This window comes from Chionomys nivalis, chromosome 6 (assembly GCF_950005125.1).
Source record: "Chionomys nivalis chromosome 6, mChiNiv1.1, whole genome shotgun sequence".
Taxonomy (NCBI): domain Eukaryota; kingdom Metazoa; phylum Chordata; class Mammalia; order Rodentia; family Cricetidae; genus Chionomys; species Chionomys nivalis.
This window is the reverse complement of record NC_080091.1, coordinates 77651372-77678977: the sequence shown is the minus strand read 5'-3', so window position 1 is coordinate 77678977 and position 27606 is coordinate 77651372. Positions and strand designations below refer to the sequence as shown.

Here is a 27606-nt window from a genome sequence, read left to right as displayed (position 1 = left end):
CGCACGCCTGGACCAAGATGAGTCTTTGCTGCTGCCGACCCCTTATCAATCAGCTTGTGTGACTTCCAAAAGACTTTAGAAATGGAACAAATGACACACGTTTGTTGAGGACCGACTACACGCTGGGTACAATGGTAGTTGCTACGGTTGCAAGAAGGGACAAAGCAGACAAGGTCATTATCACACAGAAAGGCTTGTTTTGTTTGGTCCTTGCCCTGCTGTGGATAGAACACAGCCTCATACAAGCTGGGCAAGAGTGCCACTCCTGAGCTTCCTCCACCCCATTCTAGACTACGCGCGCATGGTTGTTACTATAATAACCCTTACGGTCAGGAGAACACGGAGACACAGATCACGTACCAAAGAAACCTGGACCATAAGAGTCCAGATGTGGTCGCAGAAGAGTTAGGGGTGAAGGGACCAAGAGACAGAGGGCAAAAGAATTCCCCCGGAACCGGTATGTCTCTCTTCTCTCTCCTACACATGCATCAGAGCCTTTATCTCAACAGTCTCTGCTATTCTTTCAATGTGATTCCAGTTCCCAGGAGAATCAAGTGGGCTCTTCGTTCTCCGGGTAGGTGAGGCACACAGGGCATGTACCCTGTGTTGTGTACACAGATACTCGCATAGATGATCTCAGTAGCACGGAGTCCCTTCCTCCCCTCCAATTCACGGTTTCATGTGCTCAGTGCTGCACACCCACATCCACACCCCAGCATCTCCACTACCAGCCACGGGAGCCCTTGAACACTCATACCTGGCTCTATACCTTCACACAGCCTCGCTTACACACTGCCGTTTAACATGAGCTTCAGCAAGGAATCTTTCAACTCTCAGACAGGAATTTTATGAACAAAGGGCAAATGCAGAAAAAAAGAAACGAGTGTTTGAAAGGAACCGAAAATTGTCTCATACCGGCCCTCTGATTTAGTTTTTTCCTTGTTTGTACATTCTGTGTCCGAAAGAAAACAGCTTTTCATTAATTGGGCATCAGTCCAGGCGCTTGGGCTTGGCGCGTCGCCAGCAGAGCTGTGTGAATTCAGCCCTGCAGACCAAAGCTTTGAGAGGCGGCGGCAACATCTAACCCAAGCCGGGTCCAAATAAGGAAGCCCGGGAAAAGAGTCAGGGGCCTGCTGCTCGTTCACTTCTCTCAGTGGCATCCTCCAAGTGATCTTGGTGGTTAAGGGGACAGAGCTGAATGAAAAGTTTCACGAGACTCTCAGAAGTCACCGCCTGAGCATCAAACCTGAATAACCGGGAGAGACGCAAGGCGGGCAGACTTTCAGTGGTTCCCGCCTGCCCACGCTGCAGGTTTTTCAGGTCCTTGCTTGAGCGTGCACTCCCAGGCGTAAATAAACGTGCGCTCAGCAGCCGCGTCAGCCAGCAGGCTATTTAAGCCGGCAGGCACCAGCACCCGCTGCTTCCAGCCCAGAGCTCGCCCAGGCGTCCACGTAAGTAGCTTTCTGAGGTTGGCCTTGAATGCGGAAAATGAATTTGTCTAGAGATGAGCCCAAAACGCTAGACTTAAAACATTTGGGTTTTTGTTTGTTTCTTTTCTGCTGGAAAATGGTTGAGGTGAAAGGGGAAGTAAAAATATAATGCTTACCCCCTAGTGTTCTCTCCCCTCCCATCCTCAACCCCAGCGTAGAGTCAGAGTGTTGCTGGGGTGATAAACTAGGTCTTTTGCAAAAAGTGTGCGCCAGGTTGTGGTGAATTTGGAGCGGGGACGCAGAGCGGTGTTTGTTGTTGTTTACAGTTTCTTGTTTCCATTTTTATCACCTGTGCATCTGTTATTTATCATTCCATCATTTAAATACTAATTACTGCGGCTCTACCGCTCAGCTTATTATCTGAAAATCAAACATAATCGTGTTTAAAATATATATCTTGTGTTTGGTGTAGGTGGAGTGACTCTCTGGCTGGGTTTTGAACTTGCAGTGCTACATATATATTATTATTTCTTGTTCTCCATATAGCTGCAGTAATGAAAATATCTATCGGTTAATAATGAAAAGAAACGCTGCACTTTGGGTTTTCCAGAAAGCAGAGGCTTGTGGATTTTGAGCTCAAAGGGGGTGTCCAGGTACTCAAGGTCAACAACTGTTAGGCGGAGGAAGAGTCATTGCATAAAAGGAACAGTAATCGTGTATTTTAGATGAGAAGGCCTTGAAGAGAGATGCCAACCATTTTCTGAAGCTTGTCTCAGGACAGGGCTTCTATATCCAGGGCAGGTACTGCAGAAGACACAGGCTGGAGAGGTGGGAGAGAACAGGGGGAAAACGGCTCACACATGACTAATGCGGAGAAAATGCGAGTGGGGCAAAGGAGGAGAACCGACATTAAATCTGTAGTTCATCTGCTTAGGTCAAGGGCTCAGGGATGCAGGCATATGTGATAGCTCATGCCTGTAATCTCAGCTCTTGGTAGGCTGAGGCAGGAGAATTGCGCTGAGTTGGAGACTACAGAATTTCAGAGCAAGACACTGCCTCAAATAGACAAAAACTAAGATTTGGTGATGAAGCATTAGAATGTGATAGAATTCCAGCCCCATTCTCAGGTCTTTACCACCAAGGAGCCCCACCCCAACCATTTTTTTTTTTTGAGAGTCTGTTTCACACTGTGTAGCTTTGGCTGACCTGGAACTCTCCATGCAGATCAGGCTAGCCTAGAACTCACAGAGAGCTACTTGAGTGCTGGGCTTATGTTCAACTCCAACACATTGTTTTTAAAGGTCTTTTTTTTAAAAATATGTTTTTACTTGAAATAGAATCCTATCACATTTCCGCTCCCTTTCCTTCCCCCAATCCCTCTTAGCTATGCTCCCTGAAACCCTTCCCATGTCCTCCCTTTTTCTTTGATTATTAACTGTCATGTATGTGTGTACACGTGTGTGTATATGCACAGGCATGTATAAATGCAAACTGAGTCCTTTTGGGGGGCGTTGAGACAGGATTTCTCTGTGTAGCTTTGGAGCCTGTCTTGGAACTTGCTCTGTGGACTAGGCTGGCCCTGAACTCACAGAGATCCACCTGCCTCTGCCTCCCAAGTGCTGGGATCAAAGGCGTGCACCACCACCGCCTAGCCCGAAGCTGAGTCCATTTTGTTGAAGGTGTGTATGCGGTTAAAGCCTGACTCCTCTGCATTGGACAGCCAATGAGGAGACTCATCCACATCTTGAAGCACATTTTCTAGACCCCTGGGAAGTCCATGAATGCTAAATCAAGGTTGTGCCTTGATTTTTGTTTTTTATTTGCATGGAATTCTTTCTTTTTTCATTTATTCATTTATTTATTTATATTTATTTTTCTTTCCATCCCACCCGATCAGTTCCCCTCCTCCCCTCTTCGCAGTTCCCTCCCCCACCCCACCCATCCACTGCTCCTCCACAGTTGAGTCTTGTATTTTTTAAGGAGCTTAAAACTGCGGATCAAGAAGCTAGAGGATGTGTGGGGCAGGGATGATGGGCTTAACCTTCAGCACAGTGGGCTCTCCATAGCCACCAGTCTGAAGCTGAGTTACATGTCTGCAAAGGTCTTGTTCTAGACAAGCTAGACAAGCAGAGATGCTAAAGGCAATGCTAACAGAGAGGTGAGAGACAGCATGTGTTTTGTTTTGGTTTGTTCTGGCTTTTCTGTAGCTTTGGAGCCTGTTCTGGAACTCACTCTGTAGACCAGGCTGGCCTCAAACTCACAGAGATCTGCCTGCCGAGTGTTGGGATTAAAGGTGTGCGCACCACCACCTGGCTGAGACAGCATAAGCTGTATGTGAGCTCATTTGAGGTGGGATAATGTAGGTCAGTGGTGGCCTGGAAAAGGGGACCAAGAAGAGGCTTGGGATATGGGGGCAGATGAGATTTGGGGGAGTGATGGATTTTTTTTTCAATTCCCTTTTCTTCTGTTTCTTTGAAACCCAGGTTGTCTTCAAACTCACAGTGATCCTCCTGTACCATCCTCTAGAGGTTCTCCCAGGAAACATTAGGATGGGTCTATTTATCAGTATAAAGTCAGGGCAGCCCCAGGCAAAGGCGTGAGCGGGTGACATCTGTCTTCCTGAGTTCGGCCATTCCTACCATCCTTCACCTCCTCCTCACACCTGTGTGGACGCAGGTGCTAGTGTGGGAGTGGGGATGGGGCCACAGGGCCCCACTGAACCTGCCCTGGCTAGCTGCCTGTGTTTAAGATAGCCTCCAACTGTGCTGTTTCCAAGGTCTCCCTCTCTCAGGGATTTGTTTACCCACCTTTGGCAAACCAATTAAAGTTATGATGTTAATAGACAGTAATTACTTAATGAACCCTGGGTTATTAAATAGATTCTAACAAGATAACCTATCTGGGAGTTCTTTCAAATGTTTTTTCTTTCTTTTCTTTTCTTTCTTTTTTCTTCCTTCCTTCTTTCCTTTCTCCCTTTCCCTCTCTCTTCCTTCTGTCTTCTTTTCTTCCTTTCTTTTTTCTTCCTTCCTTCCTTTTCTTCCTCCCTCCCTCTCTCTCTTCCTTTCTCTCTTCTTTTCTTCCTTCCTTTCTTCTTTTCTTTCTCTTTTTTCCTTTTTTCTTTTTTTTGCTGATTTTGTTGTTTGATTGTTTGAGGCAGGGTCTCATGTAACCCAGATGGCCTCAAATTTGATATGTAGCTGTCTGCTTTGAACCTCCTACCCCCAGCTCCCAAGTCCTGAGATTATAGGTTTGTGTTATCACACCAGCTTTGAAATGTTATATAAATATAATTATCATTTGAATTTTAAAGTAAGCAATTAAGAAAACCACTTTCAGGCAAAAATGTGTAATCTCTATTCATCAGAATTAATTCCAAACCACTGTGAGAAAGAGTGTCAAGATTATAGGTTTTTCAGTCTCATCCTATAAGCACCATCGAAGACTGGGTCTTGCTAAATTGTCTTTTCTGAATTAGACAGTTCTTTGTTAAATACATTTGCTTTAGTGTGTGTAAGAGAGAAAGGGCAGGAGGGAGAGAGAGAGGACAGCAGTGGGAGCTGCAGCCTGTTCAAGGAGGACTAGGAACAGAGGTGAAGTGGAACTCTACCCTGAACCCCAGAAACTAGCCTCACAGAAGGTACTAGGCTGTAAGCATCAGGGCAGTAGGCCAACACTGGGTACCGCTGCTATTCTGAAGCCAAAACTACTTCCTGCCATTCCGAGTTCATGAGAGAAGTTTTTAGACAAACAATGGGTTCATACAGCTGTTCAATCATATGTGCAGAGGTGACAGAATTTCTCCCTTTGATGACTTTCCTTTCACACATCTCCTTCACCGTTGTTCCTGTGTAGAATGGCTCATTCAAAGGTCCCTTGGATTTTTGTCTTTAATGGCTATGGTGCGTAACCTGGATTAAGTTTTGAACACCGATGAATTCCTCAGACTTCCAAAATGCTGAAGGAATGGGGCCATGGGTAACAGGGATGTGGCCTGTAGCCTGGAGGGGTACACAGAGTGCCAGCCCGCCCAGCATGGAAGAAACACCTTCTTGCCTGCTGACCCAGGGCATGCTGGTGGGCACAGGCTTGATGGGAATACAGATGACCTCCACTGCGCAGACGGAAGAAGTGTGTCCTGGTGCAGATGGAGCATCCTCCTGGCTCACAGCCTCTGTATTTCAGTTGGTCGCATTGGAGGTTTGCCAGTCTACTGCTGTTGATCCTGGGCGTATGTGAAATTTGGAGTGGGTGACATACAACAAGGCAGGTGCAGGTTTGCCCATCCCTTTCAGCTGCCAGGAAAGTCCCTGCAGCTATCCTCAGTGAGCTGTTAAATAGTCCCTCACAGGCACGAGCACAGACTAGTCCTGGCGGAAGACAGCCCAGCCCTCAGAGCAGAGAGTACTTTCTTAGCTGCAATGCTATTTTAAGACAGGAATGAGGCCCAAAGATTAGAAGTCTTAACTGAGTTTTTAGCATGTGTGTTGTGGGGGGTGGGGGGCGGGGGGGTGCATGTGCCACAATGTGTATGTGCGTTGTGTGTATGGGGGGGCATGTGCCAGTGTGCATGTGTTCGAGTGTGCGTGTGTGTGTGCCTAGGTCAGAAGACACCTTGGGTCTGGTTCCTTCTTGCCACAAGGAGTTCTGAGGATGGAACTCAGATGGTCAGACTTGGCAACAAGTGCCTTTGCTAGCTGAGCCACCTCGAAGGCCCACAAGGGGAGTCTAAATAACTGTGCCTTCCCTGTCTTCCCTGACTGGATTAATAAATTATCTGATCATCTCTGATTACAGCCCATGAAAGTTTAAGAGAGCAAACTAATTTCCCTGGAATTTTAGCATTCCGCTAAGCAGGCACAAGGACCCAGGTCTCCCAACACCCCAGAGGCACTGTACCCCTTCTCTCGGGTTCCCTGAAGGAAGCCGGGTGCTTACACTGCAAAGAGATCACTGTTCATATCAGTCAAACAAAAAGAAGTTCAGAATAAATGTAGGGGGCTCAAGAGGCTCACCCTCACAAGGTTGAGCTGCTTTGTTTCAGGTGATCACTCCTTCGTTGCCACGTTGCCACGCAGGTAGCAACTGACAAGCTATCCAAAATAGGGACGTTCGTTTTACCCATCTCCATGTTTCTTATAATTTACTCTGGTGGTTTCTATAAAATGAAAACCCTGCCCGTCTGTTTACAGGTGAACCAGTCTATCCTCATATGGTGGAAACAAACAAGAAAACCCCAAGGTAGACACCGAGTTGGTTCTGACCTTTGAGACTGTTAATCAGGAAACCAATGACAGTCATTCTGGATCTAGACGGATCTAGATGGAAATTTCCTGGAATCCTTCAGGTCGTGGCAGATCTGCTCACACAGTGCAGTCTTTGTTGATGTATTGCAACTTCCTGCCTGTGTGGCTTCTCCCTAAGAAAATTTATATAAGCAGTTCTCTCTGCCCACCTCCCTAGTCTGCTGGTGGCTGGGAGTGAAACACTATATAAGTAAGTGATGCGGAAGCACCTGTCACCCCATTAAGTGTCCCTCTCACTCTTCGTTCTTTGGGGTTACCTGGGAACTCCAGGAACTGTGAAGCAGGATTGAAGGGGGCAAGAGGCTCCCTTTCATTTGCTCACTCAATCCAGTTCAGAGTTCAGACTTTTGAAACTCTTCTGAGAGCTTCTAGACGACTAAACAGCCTCGGGGGCAGATCTCAACGAGGCTGCAAGAGGACCTGATGTTATTTAACTTGATTAGGAGAAGACTAAAATTCACTTAATTATGCTGTTGGAAGGCTTTGCGCCAGTGGCCAGTTACTCACTTTGACCTTCAAGGAAAACAATTCAAGGTCAGGGATGGGTGTGGGCCACAGCTCAGTGGACATTGCATGCCCTCAAGTACCGCCTGTATGCAAAGGTACAGAAAGATGCACAAGCAAGTTCTGGAAAGTAGACTGACCGCCGGTCTGTCGATTGTCATGTGTTTGCCCATTTGTTTGTCTCCTATCAAAGCATTTGTTAACTAGGGACTGGAGAGATGGTTCAGCGGTTAAGAGCGCTGGCTGCTCTTCCAAAGGACCCAGGTTCAATTCCCAACATGCACATGGCAGCTCACAAATGTCCGTAACTCCAGTTTCAGCGGATTCAACTCTTTCTTGGAGTTTCTTTGGGAACCAGGTGCATACATAGAGAGGTACAGTGGTTTTCTGGACAAAGCAAATGACATATTCTAAGAAATCATGTCATTCTCCAGTTTTGAGTAAAAAAAAAAAAATTAAATCATTTTGCCATTTAATGATTTAAAGTCTGATGCCATTCAGTTGCCCAACATTGCACCTCAAGTCATTGGGAAAGCTGGGTCCGTACCGTGAATGTATATAGTGTTTATAGTTTGCAGCTCATAGACATCTCATTGACCCCTACACAAATGACGTGGGGTAGCTGGAGTAGGGTGGCAGCAGTGGAAGGTTCAGACCTGGAGGTTCACAGCAAGTGTGAGCTGTCCAACGTCACACGGAGATTGAGCCACATTTCCAAAGTTCGGACTTCCTGGAGCTCCGCCCACTCTCTTTCTGCAGCCTGTCTGAACTACTCTGGGTTCAGCAGAACTTTCTAGTATATCTGTCCTCGTAGGTTTGTGTGTGTGTGTGTGGTTAATGACTAGGCGAAATCTTTACATCTGTTGTTTGTCCCACTGGCTGAGCACCTGTTCATAAAAACAGCTCAATTGTGGAAAAAAGTGTATCTGAGTATCTTGGCAACAGGCAGCTGGGGTAGCTGGACTTTGGCATATTTTGGCATTGTACAGGTGCCTGTGGTGTGCCGTTTCATCATTACCTAATCGCGGTCATAAAATAAGGATGGTAGTTGGATCATAAAAAGTAATACTTGATTAAAGCGTACTGGGACGAAGTGATAACTCCATTTTGTCAATGAGTCTTCCCTGGACTTTTCAAGATGCACAGACCATCTGGGGAGCATCCTTGCTTGCTTTAGGCAGATTGCCATGACCTAAGGAAGTACAGACAGGGCCCTCACCTCCTGATGGTCATCCATGCGCAATATTACGGGTCCCTAACTACTGTTTCTCACCCTGTCATTTAGATTTGAGTAAAAATACTGTAGAACCCGGCACAGATTCACAAAACAAATCAATAAATCCTGGTGCCACATCTCCAGAATTACGAATGTACAAACCATTCTCAAGATTGAGCGATGAGACGGAGAACATTTTTAGAAAGAAACTCTAATTTTTAATATTTGAAAGTGTCCAACTAGCTGCAGAATACAAGACTAGTTTATTGACTTCATTCTCCATAGCTCATGTAGCATCATCACCATCACCATCATCATCATCATCACCATCATCAATGCCCCGGCAATGCTTGAGCATGCGTGGACAGCTCATTTATGGCGGTTCTCCAGTTGTTGCTATCTTGGCCAGTCCTTGATGCTAGTGTTATTGCCATACCCAGGTTCCACAGTCTTCCTTTATGCTGTCTACCCACCACGTATAACCTACCTTTAGTGTATACATGTTTTAGATTACCAAACTCATCTCTGTCATCCACTTTTACATTTTGATCATCCATACCCTTTCACGTGACAAACACATCACCCGACTTGCAAGCTATTGATCTAATAAAGCTAATTAATACTTTTCTATACAAATTTAATTCAAGAATTAAATGAGCAACCACATTGAGTAACACACCCCAAAACATAGAAAGAAATTCATTAGCTGTCATTTTGGCATATTTGGGACAATTTTTTATTCATTACAAACTATAGAAAGTTAATCTGTTTCTTATTTGTGTCCTTACTTGGTCATACAAATATTTTCAGCTTTAATGATTCTCTTTAGGAAATATGAGAATTTTGTCCCGTGAAAATCTCTAATTGGTACAATAAACATCAATTTTTTTTCAAAGGTAAATTTGATCATCCTGTGTATTTCCCAGATGCCGTCCTTCTTTTTCCTCTGGTCTGAAGTTCCCTAAACACATGGATACCCCTAGAATTCTCGAGGATGAAGGGTTTTGGGCCTTCATTTGTGTCTGGTGGCAGAGCTAGCTCTCTTTGAGAAGCAGTGGATATTTGTAGTTGCTAATCTTTAGTGCACCACACTCAGCCCCACGGCGGGCAGACACCCTGAGCCTTTCTCTTCCTCCTGGACAACGTCTAGACACTGCGAAAGAAACCAATGTTCAGGAGATAGGAGGGCCCAGAACGTCATCTTAGCTTTAGCCTCAGAGCTCCAGTGTTACTCTGTCTTCAATGACCTTCATCCTAATTACTGTGGCCTGCTAATCCAAACAGCACAGACATGGGAAGTCCCGTAGGAGCTCCTGTCCCATACCTAAATGTCACATCTGACAGACAGTAAGGGGAGCAGATGCTTCGGTTTGCTTGGGATGCGTCCATTGTGGCCTGTTGTAGAGGTGCTCTTATTCCAGGAGTGCTCTAGCTTAGATGACAGATTGTATTATATGTAATTTAACAGGATGAATATGAAAAAGCGCATGGTTATAGCACGTTTCATGGCCACTTAGCAGTCCTTTGGAGGAAGAATCTGGTACAAAATATTCATCAAATCAAGGCCTCTTTCTTCCACTAGAGCCCCAGGAAACTGTTATTAAGGAAGGCAAGGTCACTTAATATCTGTACTACTCAGAACACCAGTACTCTAGAACAGAGATCGCCTCCAGATCCTCTGGTCCAAACCTTCCTTTTGTGGATGAAGACTTAATTATAATCTTGTGGAAGTGTGTGTCATCTTACACTATTCTGAATTGTTTTGTGAGCGTCACCACCACTGGTCACTGCTGCTTGCCTGTCTGCTCCGGCTGAGTTTTTGGACATACTTTACTTGAAGAGAAGAGAATCAAATTTCAAATAAGTTAAAGGACATAGCCAAGGTCCTATGAGGACTGCGTGGAGAGTTTAAAATGGAATCGATCTCTGGCTCCCTGCCAGTGTCCTGCCCATCACTCCAACACTAGTTAATCTTTTCACTCAGTAAGGAGGGTTTAAAATGCATCTTCTACAATGTACCCAACCCAGATGCACGAGCATTCTGTCTGTAACGAATGCTACATGCCCTAGAGCCCCTAGCTTCTGCTTTATTCTAACTGCCGCAGACCCTTACCGGTGACTAAACTGCCCTTGTGTGATAGTGCCACTTGGTGGCATGCTAAGAGAGTGTGGCACAAGACTGCAACCTGTGCCCGTCTTTTGGATGAGGAGGAAAGGAAAATGCAGACACTTGACCCACCTATCGCGGGCTGTTAGCAGTAACAGTGTAATTAACCTTGTCTCAGACAACCTGTGTCCACTCTCTTCCTCCCCGTCCCTCCCAGTCCATTCTTGTCACAGGGACAGCTTTAAGGACACAAAACACCTGACCATGTTTTAGGACCTTTTCTAGGTATGGGCATAATCAGAATTGTGCTATAAGCCCCCAAATCTTCCAAAGTTTCTTGCAAGTTCCATCAACATCTACACCAAAACCTCATTTCCCAAGCCAGTTTTTAATTAAAATAGTCTTTTAGAAAGACTATTTCCAAATAAGCAAATGGCTTCACTGGGCTATTTCAGCAGGGTAATTTCCTCTGATAGTTACAATCATACAGTGTTTTAGCTGTGCCCTCCGTTGTGAGCTAGCCTGGGAGTCTATCTAAGTTCATAATCTTTCTGGGTAAGACTCCTTTGAGCTCGTGAACCTCATTCTAAAAGGCAGATTGCTTACTGACACAGGGGTTCCTCTCTCTCTTGCCCAATTATCTCCAAAGAGATTGGGCCGAACTCATCGCTCATTTCGCAGCTTGCTCAGAGGAGCCTAAAGCTTTATTCTGGTCTTTTATTGTTCCCGGTGCTTCATATGCAAGAGCAGAACAGCTAGGCAGGCGGCAGGCTTCCAGTGAAAAGAACCTGTTGCCCCTGAGAAGAATTAGATGTTAAGGGTCAAGTAATGGTCAACTCACGGCTGGAAGTCGTTCCCAGACACCCGCCCCTCTGGTGGTTTTGTTTTCCTATAACATCTTCCTGTTTTCCAAAGAGGCTATAGAAAAAGCCATTGCAACATGCTTCAGGAACTTCCTGGATCGATTCAGTACAAATGTACGACCTCGGGGTGGACTGGTAGCAACAGATACTAAGCCCTTGTTGCTCTCCCCAAAGGTAAGTGGTCCACTGTTGAATGCTGCAACTCCTTCTCATTTGTACGGCACATTCGCCACCAGTGTCCTCTCTCGGCTACATCTGCACCAGGAAAGAGGAACATGTGAAGTAGGGGAGCCGGCCTAGTTGGTGGTGTGAGCTGCTCTTCCTGACTCCTCCAATGGGCTGGGTCATGCCACAGGCACACGGGGCATCGCCTCTCTTGTGACCCTGTGGCATCACCTAGTCCTGTTTTCTCTTTTACACACAGCGAGGGTCATCTGTTCACTCGGCTACTCAGTACAGCGGGAAATACGGCATGGTAGTTAAGATTGTGGATGGAGAAGTCGGGCTTTCCGGGTTTGAGGAAATATGGTGTGGTAGTACAGAACATGAATGAAGAAGCCAGGCTTTCTGCATTTGAGGCTCCATTCTGTCCCCCAAAACCTTGAGATCTGAAGCGTCTGCCTCCACTTCCAACCTTGCCAGAGAATTGTTGGAATTAAGATGCACGTCACCCCATCAGCCTTTGGTGTAAAAAGTGGGTTCTGGGGCTCGGACTGAAGCCATCAGGTTTGTGTTAATAGCCTTTTCCACCTCCCTGGCCTCCTCTTCCGTCCTATGAATATAGTCTCGTGGATAAAAGGGAAGAAAGAGAAAGCAAGGAAATGATGGGGAGGAATGAGCAGAAATTCATTTTTTTTTAACGTGGCAGGACCAACAAGGAAGCACAAAGCAATGTGCTCTGTGCAGAAGGCTCACTGCAGATGAGAGGCCCACCCCACCTGCCAGTGTCCAGATCTCCCACCAACATCCTCCCACAATGAGGCTACATCCACAGCATTTGACTTTTAAAGAAAGGTTCCAATGTCCACCACTGGGCTTTCCCATTCCATGGAGATTAAAAGGGAGGGATTGTAACCCAGAAAAAGTCAGACATAAACGGGTCTTTCCAGGTGTCCAGCCAGGAGATCCTTAGTTCTCATGCATTGAAGTGCAGCAGCTCATCACACGAGAAACACTGAATTGTTGTGAGTGCATTTGAACACAGCATGGGAGGGTAAGGTGTGCACCGCTCTAGTGTATCTCCTCCTCATAGGAGTGAGCAAAGTGAGCTCTCTAATTCTTAGCATTTGAGATTGCAGGGTATATGATGGTTTTTATTTTCCTATATTAACTCAAAATTCATTTTGAAATGTGTGTGCATACATTTGCATGTCTGTGTATGCGCATTTTCATGTGTAAGCACAAGTGTGTGTGTGTGTGCCTGTGTGCGCAGTGTACATACACACATGGGGAGGTCAGAGGACAATCTTGGGTTTCATTCTTCAGGTACTTCCCGTCTTTGAGACGGTGTTTCTCACAGTCCTGGAACTTCATTAAGTAAATTAGAAGAGCTGACCAGCAATCTTAACAGGGATCTGCATGTTTCCTCCTCCCATCTTGCCGTTGCTAGGATCATAAATGTTTGCCACATCTGGCTTTTTACATGGGTTCTGGGGATTTGAACTCAGGTCCTCAAACTTGGCAGCGAGCACTTTTCTAACAGAGTCATCTCCCCATTTTGTCCTTAATTTTGCTACATTTCTTAGAGCAGCAGGATTTCTAAGGCAAGAAGAGAGAGAGCAACGTAGGGAGAAATATTGGGAAACAGCGAACTGGACCAAAAGCAGTACAGGACCTTTATGAAAGCTCAGAACATGCAGAACTAAAAAGAAAAGGCAACGCTTCATATTTTTAAGACCTGGATTACTCCTTGATAGACGCCCAATTCTGTGGCAGGGTCAAAATATCAGAACCCCAGCATAATGTCACCTCTGCCAGGCAAACCTTGCAGGAATGAGGCTCTTGGTTGTGGGTGCCCATGTGTGACTCAGTTTCCATCTGGAGTCCATTCTGACTTATAAGTCATTTGAGTTCAAGCTTGCCTGCCCTACTTTTTCTTACAACCTTGAGAGCTGTGAGAGACTTCTGATTTAGCCCGTGAGAAAAGAACACTCTATCTAGTAGACAGTGTGCTGCTGACACAAACCTCAGGAACATCAAGATAGAAAGTAAGGCTGCTTCTTAGCAGCAAGCACATGATGAAGAGAAGGCTGCTCATTCAAGGACAGGAATGGTCTTGTGGTTAGATACTGACTGACTGTCTGTGTCATACTTTATTCTGCTTTTATATATATGTAAGTTCCGAAATAAAATGCTTGGTTTGAACAGTCGGCCGCCAGACAGACCTCCAGAATCTATCCTGTCTTCTGCCTCAGCTTCCTTCATCTGATTTTCCTTTGGCTTTGAGGATCCCCACTCCAGGAACCCTCACTGACTTCGTAGGAGCGGGCTCCTACTCTTGGTCTGGTTACTGGCAACCAGTTGGTATAGCATGGATTCGGGTGAAGTGGGCATTTCAATCTTTTAGTCTTGAGACATACGAAGCATGTCCCAGAATAGTATGCTTGTATGCATGCCTGTCAGTGTGAATTGGTGGCTCTGCCTGTGTTGTCGCTGTCAAAGTGGCCAAACATACATACATACGTGAATATACTTACAGAACATACTTCAACTTCACCTGTCACACGGTGTCAGGACAAGGCTTTAGAGGAGTATATTCCATTGCCTCTGTTGAATAATGTCAATTAAAACACAAGGAGTTTTGAAGGAGAGGCATAGAAGTCCGCATGGATGTCATCCCAGAAGCCAAGGGAGCGAGGCTAGAGCGACCACAGCAGGTCAGCAATGGCCCAGGCCACTTTGGCAAGGACCTGCAGTCCTCACCACCCTAATTCTTCCCCCAAGGTGAAGACGGATGATTAAGTCAAAGACTCAAGTGGGTGATGCAGTGAAAGCCTGGGGCTTGTAAGAGCCATACAGCATAAGGAGAATATATTTAGAGGCATGAACCAACGTTGATGCTCATGAAATCAGAAGCTGCCCTTTCTCCTTCCCGCAGCTAAAATAAAAGACAGAATTTTCAGCCCTCCCCTGACCCTGTAAACAAGTTAGTTAACATTTCTTGATTGCAGAACATGACCGATTCCATTGTGGTTTCAAAAAGAGCGTTTTGAGAGAAATTAAAATGCCAAAGAAAAGCCAGAACTCAGCACATGGTTATACAAATATACCACACAGTGTCCGCAGCTCAGCACACAGTCATACAAACACACCACACAGTGTCCACAGCTCAGCACACAGTGATCACTGTACAGACACACCATACAGTGTCCACAGCTGACCATGCGGTGATTGCCGTACAGATACACCACACATCCACAGTAATAATCTCTCCCCACTTTGTAGTCTGTCCATCGCCATTCCTCTTTCCATCCATCACTTAGTGTCCACCTGGAGACTGGTATTTCCTTGGTGTGTGTGTGGGGGGGGGTTAACTGACTAACCCCATTTTAAGTGCAAAATCAAGTTTTGGCGTCCAAGAGCTCTGGAGAAGCAAAATAACCAGGCTTTCAGCACGCCACAGAGGGAGTTCCTAGTGATTAGCTTTCTACCCATTTTTCAGCATTGTTCCAGTGACCAGGGGAAGCAACTAAGCTAACTTGGAGACCAAATCCAAGCTCTAAAAAAAGAAAATACTTCAAATCCCATTATGGGCTGGAACAGGAAATACTTTTACACAGCAAACAGTAGTCAGATGGGGCCTTTCACCCTAAGAGGTCACACAAGCCGGGAATAAAAATAGCTTGAAGGGTTTTGAATGGCCATCACGGAGGGCCGGAGCACACAGCTCCGGGAGAGATTAAGGTTGACAACACAGTTGGTACTGAAGCAGGGAATCGGGGTGCGGCTGCCATTCAAATGAGAGTTTTACTGGAGCGCTTTGCCAAGAAATGTTGACGTTACCCTGTAAAGAGAAACACTTGCGCTTCCTGTAAGCCAACAGGTCCAGATCTCATAATCACTGAAAGAACTCCCTAGCAGTGCTGCAGAAGGCATGGACAAGAATGTTCAGCCCCTGGCACTGCCGAAGAAATAAAATTATCTTTAAAACTTAAAACTTATCACTTATCTTTCAAACTTATTTCCCTAAAACCATCTCAGCTTACCATCTCCTCAACGTTGAGGGGATGCACAGCGAAGAAGAGGTAGGTAAGCCGTGGAAATTTCTAAATGCATATAGTTAATTCCAGTGGTTAAATTGCAAGATATGAGAGCAGTTGAAATGCTGTCCCTCTCTCTCTCCCACTCTAGGTTCCTAAAATGTGGTTCTCATCCAGGAGGTGAGGAGTGGGCCTAGACACAGCCACTGATGATCATAACACTTAACAGGGCTTGGCTTGATGGCCACTGTTCTTAGCTCAAGGACAGTAATAAGGAGGTGTCTATGTAAAAGGACACCTCTTCAGGCGTGTCTATCATGGGTGCCAGAATGTAGGGGCAGATAGACCCATTAGGGCTAGAAACAGGACCTAGGACCTTGCACATGCTAGGTTCTACCCACTGAGATTTAACCCAAATATCTACGTCACTGTTCTATGCTATGCGGAGGCACCATCATCAAGGCAACGTATATATAAGACAGCATTTAGCCGAGGGCTTGCTTCCAGCTTCAGAGGGTCAATTCCTGAGCATCAAGGCCAGGAATGCGGCAGCAGGCATGGTACTGGAGCAGTAGCTGGGAGCTTTCATCCAGGTGGCAGGTGGAAGCCCGGCGGGCAGGGAGCACAAGGCTGGGCCTGGTGTGGGCCCACACCCCAGTGATCCATCTCCTGGGGAAAGGCCACACTTCCTAATCCTTCATGGGAGCCAAACATCTGTATCTATGAGCCTATGGGGGCCATCCTCATCCAAACCCCTAGACAGAGTCTTCCTTTTCCTCAGAGATACTGAAAGTTTGGATGAGCCCCCTTTGACCTTCTGTGGAGCAGTGGTCAAGTAACCAACATGTAGGAGGAGCCCCAGTCTTCTAAAGCAGACACCATCACTTCTCTTGGAGGAGGAGCCATGCACCATTTTTTTTTTTTCACTTGAAAAGATGAAATGTTTCCAGAGCCAATTACTTTTAGGAAGTTCACGTGAACACAACAAAAATACAGGCAAGGAAAACTGGGAAATATCCTGAAGGAATGATCCACCTCACAGTTGGTAGGTAGCAGGCTCGTCCGCATGCATAAAACCATGGGTGCACTCCCCAGCATGTACACACACACACACACACACACACACACACACACACAAACTCAGGAGGTGGAGTCAGGAGGCTCAGAAGTTCAAAAATCATAAACAGCTGTATAGAAAGCTTGAGACCCTGACTTAAGCGGTGGGGGAAAGAATTCACCCGCTTTTCCACTGTGGCCGACTCCCGGGGAATTTCTTTCTCTACTGATTCGGTGTGAGTGGCATAACTCATAATTCTGGGAGATGGAGGAGATAAGAGGTGGCCAACGCTTCTCAGTTCGCAGCACTTTGCGTGAGCTACTTAGGGTAGGTGGATGTGCAAAACAAAGGACCACGGGCTCGTGGGACGTGAAGCTGTTGGACCCACACAACCGCCAGCCCAGGCTTTGGAACTGATTTAGAAAAAAAAGCCAGCTGTTTTCATTTAACCTCTCGGGAAAAAGGCTTGTGCAATGACTTTGTCACCCACAGAAGAAAAATACAATGACAGGGCAAATTGCTTTTCAAAGTATTTCATAAGAGGTGGACAACCGCAACCGTGAAACTGGTGTTGAGATTAAATGTTCAGCAGCTTCGAAACCATTCTTAGTTGTCTATATCTGACATTGTTTAGACTATCTTCAGAGAAACTTCTCAAGAGTTTCCTTATTTCCTGACTGGATTCAGCTGAGAACCTTTACAAGGCCAAGGTTACCAGGACAGTGTGTGTGTGTGTGTGTGTGTGTGTGTGTGTGTGAGAGAGAGAGAGAGAGAGAGAGAGAGAGAGAGAGAGAGAGAGAGAACAAAGCAAAAGCAAACATTTGTCAACAAGAGAGGGCTGAAATAATAGTGCCTGAGCTCTGCCGAGCAGTAACAAATCCATCTGACGGTAGAGCTTTTTCATCCCCGTGGCTAGAAACCTAGCACACTTGTTTAGTGTACCTTGGAGAGGTACAGGTGCAGTCCGAGGACCCTCCCACGTGCCTCCTTAGCAGTCAGCAATGGTTCTGCCGACTAACCCTAGCAATCCTTCGAAGTCAATCACCCCTGTCACCACGTGATCCCACGGAGGCATGTTAGCAGCCCACGGTTAGATAGCAGTGGTTACAAAAAGACAGGAAAGCGTGTGGGTAAGTCTGAATGGAGTTCAATGTGTGATATTTCTGAAGGCCCAAGGATTCCACAAGGCAGCAATAGGGGTTCTGGGGGAAGAGCCAGCAGGACCGGAAACCATTCCAGGGCAAGAAGTAAGACCAGAGGCAGCGTTGCCCTTGCTGTGTTCTTTTGGTTGGCAGCTTGAACAGTGGTGGGTGACTTCACTGAATGGCTTTGGCTGGGATTAGTGTCTAACTAGAAACACACCCACTGAACGTGGCAACAAGCCCTCCTTGCACTCACACTGTTACCCTCCTACCTTTCTCCCACTAAACTGAAGACAGACTGGTTTACTGAAAAGAGGCTAGCGAAACACCGTCCTTGAGCCAATGATTAGTGTGTGCGCCATAGAGCGCTGGTTATGGTCGGAAATCGGCAGAGCTCTGGGGTCTCTGCCTTGATGTCCCTGGCTGTGAGGAGATAACTTTCCAGAGAGAGAAACTATCATAAGAAGGGAGGCTGCGTGCTAAGGGGAGAGGCATTGCTGACCGGTTGGACCCCGATTACCTTGGTACAGAGACTTGGTACACGTTTTAACTTGAGGAACATCCAGTTGCCTGATAATGATTTGATGGTGATCTGACAAGTGGTTTGAACCCCAGTCCCACTTAGTTGAAATGTTTCTCGTCCTGTCTGACACCTCCTCAAGGGAACTAGAGGAGGGGTACAGGCAATTATTCAGGAAGTAGGGAGTATAGGTCACATGTGAAAAGGTCTAAGCATTGGGCACATTATCCAGGTAGCCCACCCCCAGGCACAAACCACATCCTAACCCGCTCACGACTCTGCTGAGGACTTTGCGGGTGATTTGCGTCCCACACGGCTGCTTGGCCAAGCCTGTACCAAATTTACAGTGGGGAATATCTTGAAGTCCAACGTTCTCTACCTCCCAGTCTTCAACCCGTGGCACAGGAGTGGGGAGTACCTCGGTCAGTTTTCTTAGCCTGGAGACTGAAGCTCCATAGATGGGGAGGGGACACAGGAAGGTCACACCCCAATCTGCCAGCAATATTTGTCTTAAAAGTGAAGACGTGTAAGAGACCTTGAAGCCTGAGGTGGACCTGTTTTTCTTTGAGGAAGTCCGAGGTTTTAAATAACAGTTGATTTTGATCCTGCTTAATTGTGTAAGTTTTAAAAGTTATCACCCCACACAGGGCAGCATGGTGAGGTGGGCTCTTGGGAGGGGGGGGGCCTGGCAATGGCAAGGCTGGGGTTCACAGCTTAGGTTAAAAAGTTGCCAGGAAAGTGGGCAAAGGTGGTTGCAGCGGGCCCCTGGCAAGGCACGCAGGTGGCTCAGCCTTCTCCATTCATTCCAACACCCCAAAGTAAGTCATTATCTTTGTAATTTCATTTCCACATCTGTAAACTGGAAAGATCTTTAAAGCGTCATCTAAAATTTTATAGCTGTAATTTGTGACTACGTGAGCAATTTAACTTTCCCGCTATGATTTTAACGTACTTCAGATTTTTTTTTTACAGTATGAGTTATTTTTGTAATCAGGAAAAAAAAAGTAAAGGTCTATTGGTGTTATTCTTTTTTTAAAATGTGCGGTCTCCATTTTCCCATCTTGTACCGTGGGCTTCTCTTCCTCCAAAGTGTGCGGTGCCCAGCGCTCCCTGGCAAGGCCCCCACGTGCTAGCTAGCTGCGGAGGCGGGGTGCGCGGCCTGGGAGGCGTGCCCAGGGGCCGGGAGCCCTGCCCCGCGTGTGTCCTAGGTCCCCAGGGCAGGTCCGGATCAGCTCCGGATCTCGAGAGGCAGCTCTTGAGGCGCTTCCTTTACTGTCCCCTCCAAGTGGCAGCCCGAAGGTGTCTTATCCTCCTCTCCATCCTTGGCTAGGTTGGGGGACAGTGGCCGAGATGTTGGGAACTTGCTCTGTAGTCCGTCCTCCGGGTCCCCACGGAGGGCGCCCGCGAGCTCCGCAGTCCGCAGCTCGCCCGGGATGGGGCGGAGAGGGGATCGGCGGGACCGCGGGAGGGGACAGGCCGGCCTCGCTCACCCGGCGCCTCTTCTTCCCCCGCAGCCGCGCCAGAACCATGTCAGCGGAGACCACGACCGGCCCCACGGAGGACCAGGTGGAGATCCTGGAATACAACTTCAACAAGGTCAACAAGCATCCCGACCCCACCACGCTGTGCCTCATCGCCGCCGAGGCGGGCCTCACGGAGGAGGAGACGCAGGTGAGTCCCCAAGCCTAGCGCATCGCCGGGACTGCGGGTCCCCGCGCCTCTCGCGAGCCTCCACTGCGTGGATCCCAGTCCAGGTATCACTCCGCAGCTCCCAGGGCGACCAGTCCACCTCCACCCCAAACCCCAACCCATCACCACTTACTTTCCTTCTGACTTTCCATTGCCTCCCAGAACCGGGACCATACTTTCTCCTCTCATGGTTGGAGCATTTCACTTGCTGTGTGTGCTTTCAGTTTCCCAGCTCAGTAACTCCCCGCTCTGTGCTGGAGATCTTCAGGAAGGTTTGTTTTCATCAGGGGTGTCACAGTTGGAAGGGACTTTGGCGATCAGCTATAAATTCAACCCTTGGGTTTGTCAAAAGGAGGAACCTAAGGCGGGGGTGGCAGGCACCCGCCAGGATTGTTAAATCGCTCTTCCCGCCACATTGCCACATTGCGGTGCTGCATGCCTCTCGGCTGCACAACCTAACTGGCACGTTGCCGTGGTTCGGTTTGTCGTTCTATTAATCCCCTGGTTCTGAGGCTTAGAGTCTTTCCCTAGAGTTTTCCAAGAAGGTAGCCCGCTGACGTTATGCTGCACAACCCCCTAGCGTGATGATAACGTGTCTGTTTGTTAAAGGTTTCCTTGTTATCCGACTAATCCTGAAAATTGCTTAAGGTAGAGAGATTGCAGCGCCGCCTGGCGCAGTGTTGGAGCAGTTAGCTGACTTTCCCTGCCTTGTCCTGTCTAAACTCTGACTTCTCTTTTCCCTATGGTCACGGAAAGATGATGTGCTCTGCACGATAAACTGATCCTGCCTTCCTCAAAGCACTTCACGCCACCCAATGCTACGCTGAAACTGGGATGTTCGTTTCCCTTCCAGTTTAGTAGGCAGAAAAAGGAGGGGTTTTGTCCTCTCTTCACCCTGCTTAGTTAAAGCTTAAAACCTTGTAATGAGTGCTCTCTGGGATCCTGGGACCAAAATCCTGAGCCCCAAGCCCTAGATGATCTTTAATAAGCCCGGGGCAATTTGGAGAGTTTACCCATATGTAATCCTTCCAGTCTCAGATCAAAGAGAATTAGAATCAGAACCCAATAGAAGATGATGGTTTATTGTAATCCAAGTCTAAAAGCTCCTGTGTCTTGGAGCCCATGGAAAGACAAGCTGTTGAAGTATTAGCGGTTTAAAATCCATGCTGTGTTTAGTGATTATAAAGATGTCTCGTGCTTTAAGAACTAGGCTCTTGGATATCATGCACACAGTACCAATTAGGGTTCTAACCCTGAAGTCTCTTCAACCTGCAAAGCAGAATAGTCATGTTTGTCTGTATCTACCGTCATGTGTGCTGCTGGAGATCGAAGCTAAGGCCTTGAACATGCTAAGCATGGCCTGTACCACTGAGCTGGGCCGCCTGCCCCATGCTGACCTTTGGAGCAATAAATACCTGGCGTGTTTTGTTTCAGATACTTGCTGAGTGGAACACCACTTATCTTGTCACCTGTGAGCTCAGGAAACGAACCGAGGCACGGAAAGCAGACATTGCTAAAACTGCAACAGTCTGGTTCCACGCTTAGACCCTGGGCCTCTGTGCTATGCAACCTCCACAGAGGAGGGCTGGAAACAGCTGTATGTGGTGACATGGGAAGGAAGGACAGAAAGATCAGCTTACCTGTGCATTAAGCAACGGGCATTCCAGGCTAACCTTCCCTCCAGATCTCTCTGCTATTAAAGAATTGCAACTAAATCCAGCAGGAGCTGAAAGAAAGGGCGTCTGCCTTTTAGTGTTTGAGACCAACAAATGCAGAAATTCACACAACAGGGGTCTCAGCCCATGGTAGTTCTTCGGCCTCGCCTCTCCTGCCATCCTCAAATGCACAAATGGTGCAGCCAGCCTGACAAGAGTGGGGTGTGGATGAGTGAGCCTCATGGGAGGGCCTGGCTTCCTCTTCCTGCCACGGGCCAACACCTTCTTCCTGCAGAGGCCTGCTTGCCCTCATCTTCCTGTCTAGACCTGCAGGGAAGTACCTGGAACCCAGAGCGCAGAGTCTGAGCAGGAGGCTTCTGCAGGAGGCTTCTGCTTGCCCTGTCATTTCTGGTTGGACTGGGTCCCATCTCTCCATCCTTTCTTAGCTCCACACACCAGCTTCAGCCTATTGCTTGTCTATTCTTCCCTAACGTTTACATTTTAAAAGATGTTATCTACAAAAAGGAAAGAGTCTTCTGCAGACACAAAGTCCAGTGATGAGACTGCAAACTAAGACAATTGCCTTTATCTGTAGAAGGTCTTTAGGGATGCTTCAGAGACCTCTGTGGAGGCCAGCGCTTGCTGGTTCTCCCCTATCTGACGCCTGCTGTCAGCACAGCCCCCGCCTCTCTTCTTCACTAGTGTGGTCCTCTCCCAGGCAAAACGGTATTCATCACAGACGCCAGATCCCATCCTGACACCAGCCATCTCCAGAGATAGAATCAGGCCCCTTGCCCCTTTATAGACAGTGAGACAGACAGGGTCTTCCTCTTAGTCCAACCTGGCCATGAACTCACAATCCTCCTGCCTCAGCTGTTGACTGCTGGGATTACAGACAGGTATCACAATATCCAGCATCACATTCTTTCCCTAAACCAAGTATTATGTTAGTAACAGAAATACACACGATCCACTCTTGCGAGGTCGTTACTGATTTCACACTGTGGACATTTTAGCGAAGGCGAGAAAGACCAGAATGTGGAAGCACTCTGGCTGGGAACCTTGGTAGACCTCTTTTTCTCCCCTCCCCCCACCCTGCATGAAATGGGTGCTATACCAACATCCTAATAAGGTGTGAGGGAGGCACTTCTCAGAACGTGGTGTGAAAAGCCAGTCCTTGTGTTCATGAGTCACCGGTGCATCTGCAGACCTTGTAACAATCCCATTATCAAACCGAATTCTAGGAAGCCAGTGTGCAGCAAGGGCCTTGTGGTGAGAGGCCTTCTTTAATTGCTTTTGTTGGGATCCATGGAGGAGTGTTTCTCATTCCTCTGTATATCTGCTGCATTTAAGTTAAATGAAATCCTACAGAATCCTACTCCCTGTGGCTTTTACTGTGTGGAAGTCAGAGTAGAGGGGACTGGGAACACTGCTTCATTTTCACCCTGAGAGGCCGGAATGGTACAGTCTTCTTCACACACACTTGCACACACACACACACACACACACACACACACACACACACAGTCTTCTTCACACACAATTGCACATGCGCGCGCACACACACAGTCTTCTTCATACACACTTGCACACAGACACAGTCTTTACACACAATTGTGCACGTGCGCGCGCACACACACAGTCTTCACACACAATTGCACATGCGCGTGCGCACACACACACAGTCTTCTTCATACACACTTGCACACAGCACAGTCTTCACACACAATTGTGCACGTGTGCGCACACACACACACAACTACAGTGTAGCTGGCATTGCTTCTTGAGGAAGTTCCCAGTATTTTTATCTCTTCTTGGTGTTCTGGGCTTGTTCCCAGGATCCAGTGTTTTCAGTTGTTGCATGTTTTAGCAGTAGGCTAAGACCTCTAAAGGTCTCGCTCTGAAAAGAACGAAATGCTAGTTGTTAGAGAAAAGGACAAGAACAATGTTGTTTTGCCCCGACCCCTCCCAACCCCAGTATCCAATTATCATCTGTTCACCCAGAGTAAATAAATTTCCATCAGTGAGCCGGGGTAATGAGAGCACCCATTCATGGCAAACAAGGGATGAATGTCTTTCCCGGGGGATGGATGAAACAAAGAAGAGAGAAAGAGACAAAGCCAGGTGGAAAATTAGGATTTATGGGAGTCAGGAGATACAAGATCCAGAGCTAGACAGAAAAGGAGCCAGCAAGAGACTGTGTGTTTTGTTACCAGAAGCTAGTTTGCTGGATTATGATGTATAACCTGCATTGGCAATCTCTCTCTCTTTTTCTCTCCCTCTCCCTCCCTCCTTCTTACCTACGTATCTACCTATTCTATCTATCTATCTATCTATCTATCTATCTATCTATCTATCTATCTATCATCTATCCTTGTATCATCTATCTACCTACCTATCTTATCTATCATCTATCTATCTATCTATCTATCTATCTATCTATCTATCCATCTATCATCTATCTATCTACTTACCTACCTAATCTCTCTCTCTCTCTCTCTCTCTCTCTCTCTCTCTCTCTCTCTCTCTCTCTCTCTTTCTCTCTCTTCCTTCAGAAAGCAGCTGAGCTTTTCTCACACCTCTTCTCATCTCTCAGTACTAGAGCTTAGTTTGTTAAGCATTTAGATTGAACCTTGCAAATTCACAAATGTGGTTCAGGTCGAAGCTATTTTGGGTAATGACCCATCAATACTCTGCATGTGAAGATGTGGGGGGCTCTTTTGAATGAGGCCAGCTTAACCACTTTGTCTTAAATGAGTCCTGATAGAAAATGTGGTTTTTTTTTTCTCTCTTCTAGGTTTTAATTAGTCTTGAAAATGGTGCCATTTATGCAGCTCTAGTTCCTGGAAACCCCCACAGTTACCTCATTAATGAAGTTGGCACCATGCTGCTCTCAGAGCAGACCCAGGCTTGACCGAGCACATACACAGATTACAACAAGAGAATGTGCCCACTCGTCACAATCAGAGTTGGGTTCAAACCACTGTCACATGAGCCCTCTCTTCTCCCTAAGATTAGTGATGCCCACGGGGATGGGGTTCATTTGGTAGGATGCTTGCCTAGCGTGCCCAGGCCATAGGTTCCTTCTTCAGCACCGATTAAACCAGGCACCGGGGATACCTGTAATCCAAGTGTTTGGGAGGTAGAAGCAGGAGGATCAGATAGATGTTCAAGCTCTCCAGATACATAATGGATTCAAGGACAGGCTGTGCAACTTGGGCCTGTTTCAAAAGCAATAACAGGAAAAGAAAGGAAAAAAAAATAATACAGAGAGAGAGAAAAAAAGAGTGGTACCCCAGAGTGAAATGAGACATGCGGGGAGCAAGTGCCCTAGAGAAGGCTTCCTTCTGGTGGTCCCCCCCTTCACCCTTTGGCTTTCTATTGATGTTCTCTGCTGCCACCCCCGGGATAAGGGTGGAGAGACAATTGGTCCTGGTAGAGGGAGGAGGCAGGGGCTCAGCAGGTGAACTGCAGATGGAGAGAGTGAGCCCTGACCCATTGCATGCACGCACGCACGCATGCACGCACGCACGCACGTGAAGGCTGTAAAGCAGTGTGCTGGGAGCCCTTCTCCGTCTTGAAGCCTCCGGCCCTTGCCTGAGTGACAGCCTGTTCCCAGCTTGTCAGCAGCTCTTCCATCCTGTGGTTCACATCCTTTCTTCTGATCTTGGGCTCCTTAGATCTCAGGAGAGACCAGCTTTTCTCCAACAGGGCCCAGCCTACTTGAGAGGCTGGACACGAACGCTGAATAGCTGGTTCCCACTGGGGCCACCTCTGTCAGCCCACCCCAGAGCGGCTGAATTACTGCTCTACCCTCTCTCCTTCCTTTGGTGGCCCATCCACCTCCTTACCCTTAGACTAGGTAATCCTTAGGAAACCCACAAGGGGCAATAGAGACCACCAAAGCTTACCTCTTTGTTCGCAGATGAGCTGACCGACTGGCTCTGTTCCTAGGAACTTCTTGCGGACAGTCAGTGACAGTAGAGTTGATTGTTGGCTCCACCCGCAATGCTCATCTTGATGGATTAGATCAGCGCTGTGTAATCTGACCATTACCCATGTCCTCCATGACAGGGGAGGTGCGGGGTCAGGAGAAAACTGCGTGTTATGTCCTTCCAAGGAGAGAAACCTGCTGCTTCTGTTTTCTCAACAGTGCCTTTCAAAGCTGGTTTCTTCAAATCCCAGTTTCCCTCTGAACCTTGGTTCAGACCTTGTCCCCCAGCATAGTTTTAATTCCATTGTCTCCAAGGCCCACAGTCTGAAGTGAAGCTGTAAAGGCTGCCAGTTTGTGAAAAGTGTGCCACCCTGCCTTGCAGCTTACAGGAACCTTATGGGCCACCCTTAGTACCATTCCAGAAGCCTCCCATTGAGGCCTCCCCAGAATTACTACTGACATTGGTAAGGGTTCAATATTTGAGTGACACTGAGCTGGATAGCTATGAGTCCTGGATAAAGTCACCTTCTCTCACTGCTCAGAGGTCCACTCCATGGATTCCTAAGAAGAGTGGTCCAAGCTTGCCTAGTGCTTATGAGTTATGAGTCATTTATTGCACAAAATCTTACCAGATACTACTAAGGAGCAAAGCCCAGGTTGACATCGGCATCCATCATGAGATATTGAACCCAGAGAAAACTCTGGGGGCATCAAGGAGTTGTTTCAGCTTCTATTCTCTCATCAAACGTTGATTAATCGATTACATCTCGAGACTTTGTGTAGGGGGGGGCGAGGGTAAGATGCAATGATGATAAGATGAAAACAGCCTTGGTGTTCGTGGATCCTTCCAGAAGAGTGTGTATGCAGGCAATTAAAGTAATGCAAGTCCTATGAGGTTAGCAAAACAGAAAATAAGGAGAACCTGAGAGAGAGAGAGAGAGAGAGAGAGAGAGAGAGAGAGAGAGAGAGAGAGAGAGAGAGAGAGAGAGAATCAGATGAAGACTGTGGCATGCACAGATTTCCTGGGGCAAGCACAGTTGGGGTCGTGCTGAGAGAACCACCCCCACAGGCCTTGCTTCTCTCCTTCCCAATTGGGCCACACAGACTACCCTTAGCCATGAAATAGACATTTCAGTGTTTTAGTACATAACAGGTAATTCTTCACGTTTCTTTCTTTCAGAAATGGTTTAAGCAGCGCCTGGCCCAGTGGCGGCGGTCAGAAGGCTTACCCTCCGAATGCAGGTCTGTCACAGATTAGGGAGCCAGCGGCACCTGCAGCCTCCCTGGCTCTCCTGAACTCCGCCAGCGGCTCCTCACCTGGCCTTACCCAGGCTCTTTCGATGTTTCAGTGCAGAGTTGAATGTCCCATTGTTGGCTGGCCTGCTATTTAATACAATGTGTGTGTTTTTTTTTAAATGTATATAACTAAAAAAGAAAATAACAGGAAGCTAAATGCAGTTCTGTGTAAAGCGATGGCTTGGCTGGGGAAGGGGCGAGGCTTGCGTTTCCTTTGGATTTCAGTGAAAGACGCTGTGGAATGGTTTTCTGTCTGCGTTCCGTCGTCAGCTGCCAGTAGCGATTCACGTGTACCATTCATTTCCGAGCCACCAGGCTTCTATGGAAAAGCTATCAGAACAGGCAGGGAAGACTTCTCCCGAATTCACCCCCTATGCCTTTTCCCTCTGCTTCACTGAGTTCACTGGTAGTCGAATGAGCACACGGGTGTATTGTCAGAGTTTCTGTGTTACCTCGGAAAGAACCCTAAGCTAGCAGCGTCAGACTCCAAGTGGCAGAAAAGCAAGTAGCTAAGAAAAAAATTTACAGAGTCTGGAGTTTACCTTATTTAAATGAATTTGTTGAGTTTATTTTGCTGAATAAAATGAACTGCTTTTCGTCTCAAAAATGATATTCTAAATAAAAGAGTTTTTGTTGAAAATTCATGGAGATTTATTTATTTATTCATTCATTCAGTTCTAAAGCTGACGAG

At 47.1% G+C, this 27606-nt stretch overlaps 1 protein-coding gene across 3 annotated transcripts; it reads left to right on the top strand.

Annotated features, from left to right (window-relative positions):
- The first annotated feature begins 343 nt into the window (after window positions 1–343).
- Window positions 344–27559, top strand: Hopx (HOP homeobox). 3 transcript variants are annotated; one of them, XM_057772142.1, is made up of 3 exons: window positions 344–457; window positions 19856–20012; window positions 26800–27559. In XM_057772142.1, the coding sequence occupies exons 2-3, from the start codon at window positions 19869–19871 to the stop codon at window positions 26875–26877; spliced, it is 222 nt and encodes a 73-aa protein (XP_057628125.1). In that variant the 5' UTR covers window positions 344–457; window positions 19856–19868; the 3' UTR covers window positions 26878–27559. The 3 variants fall into 3 exon arrangements, with proteins under 3 accessions (XP_057628125.1, XP_057628122.1, XP_057628124.1); XM_057772139.1 differs by lacking the exon at window positions 344–457 and adding an exon at window positions 1108–1451; XM_057772141.1 differs by lacking the exon at window positions 344–457 and adding an exon at window positions 19530–19640.
- Window positions 27560–27606: the final 47 nt, after the last annotated feature.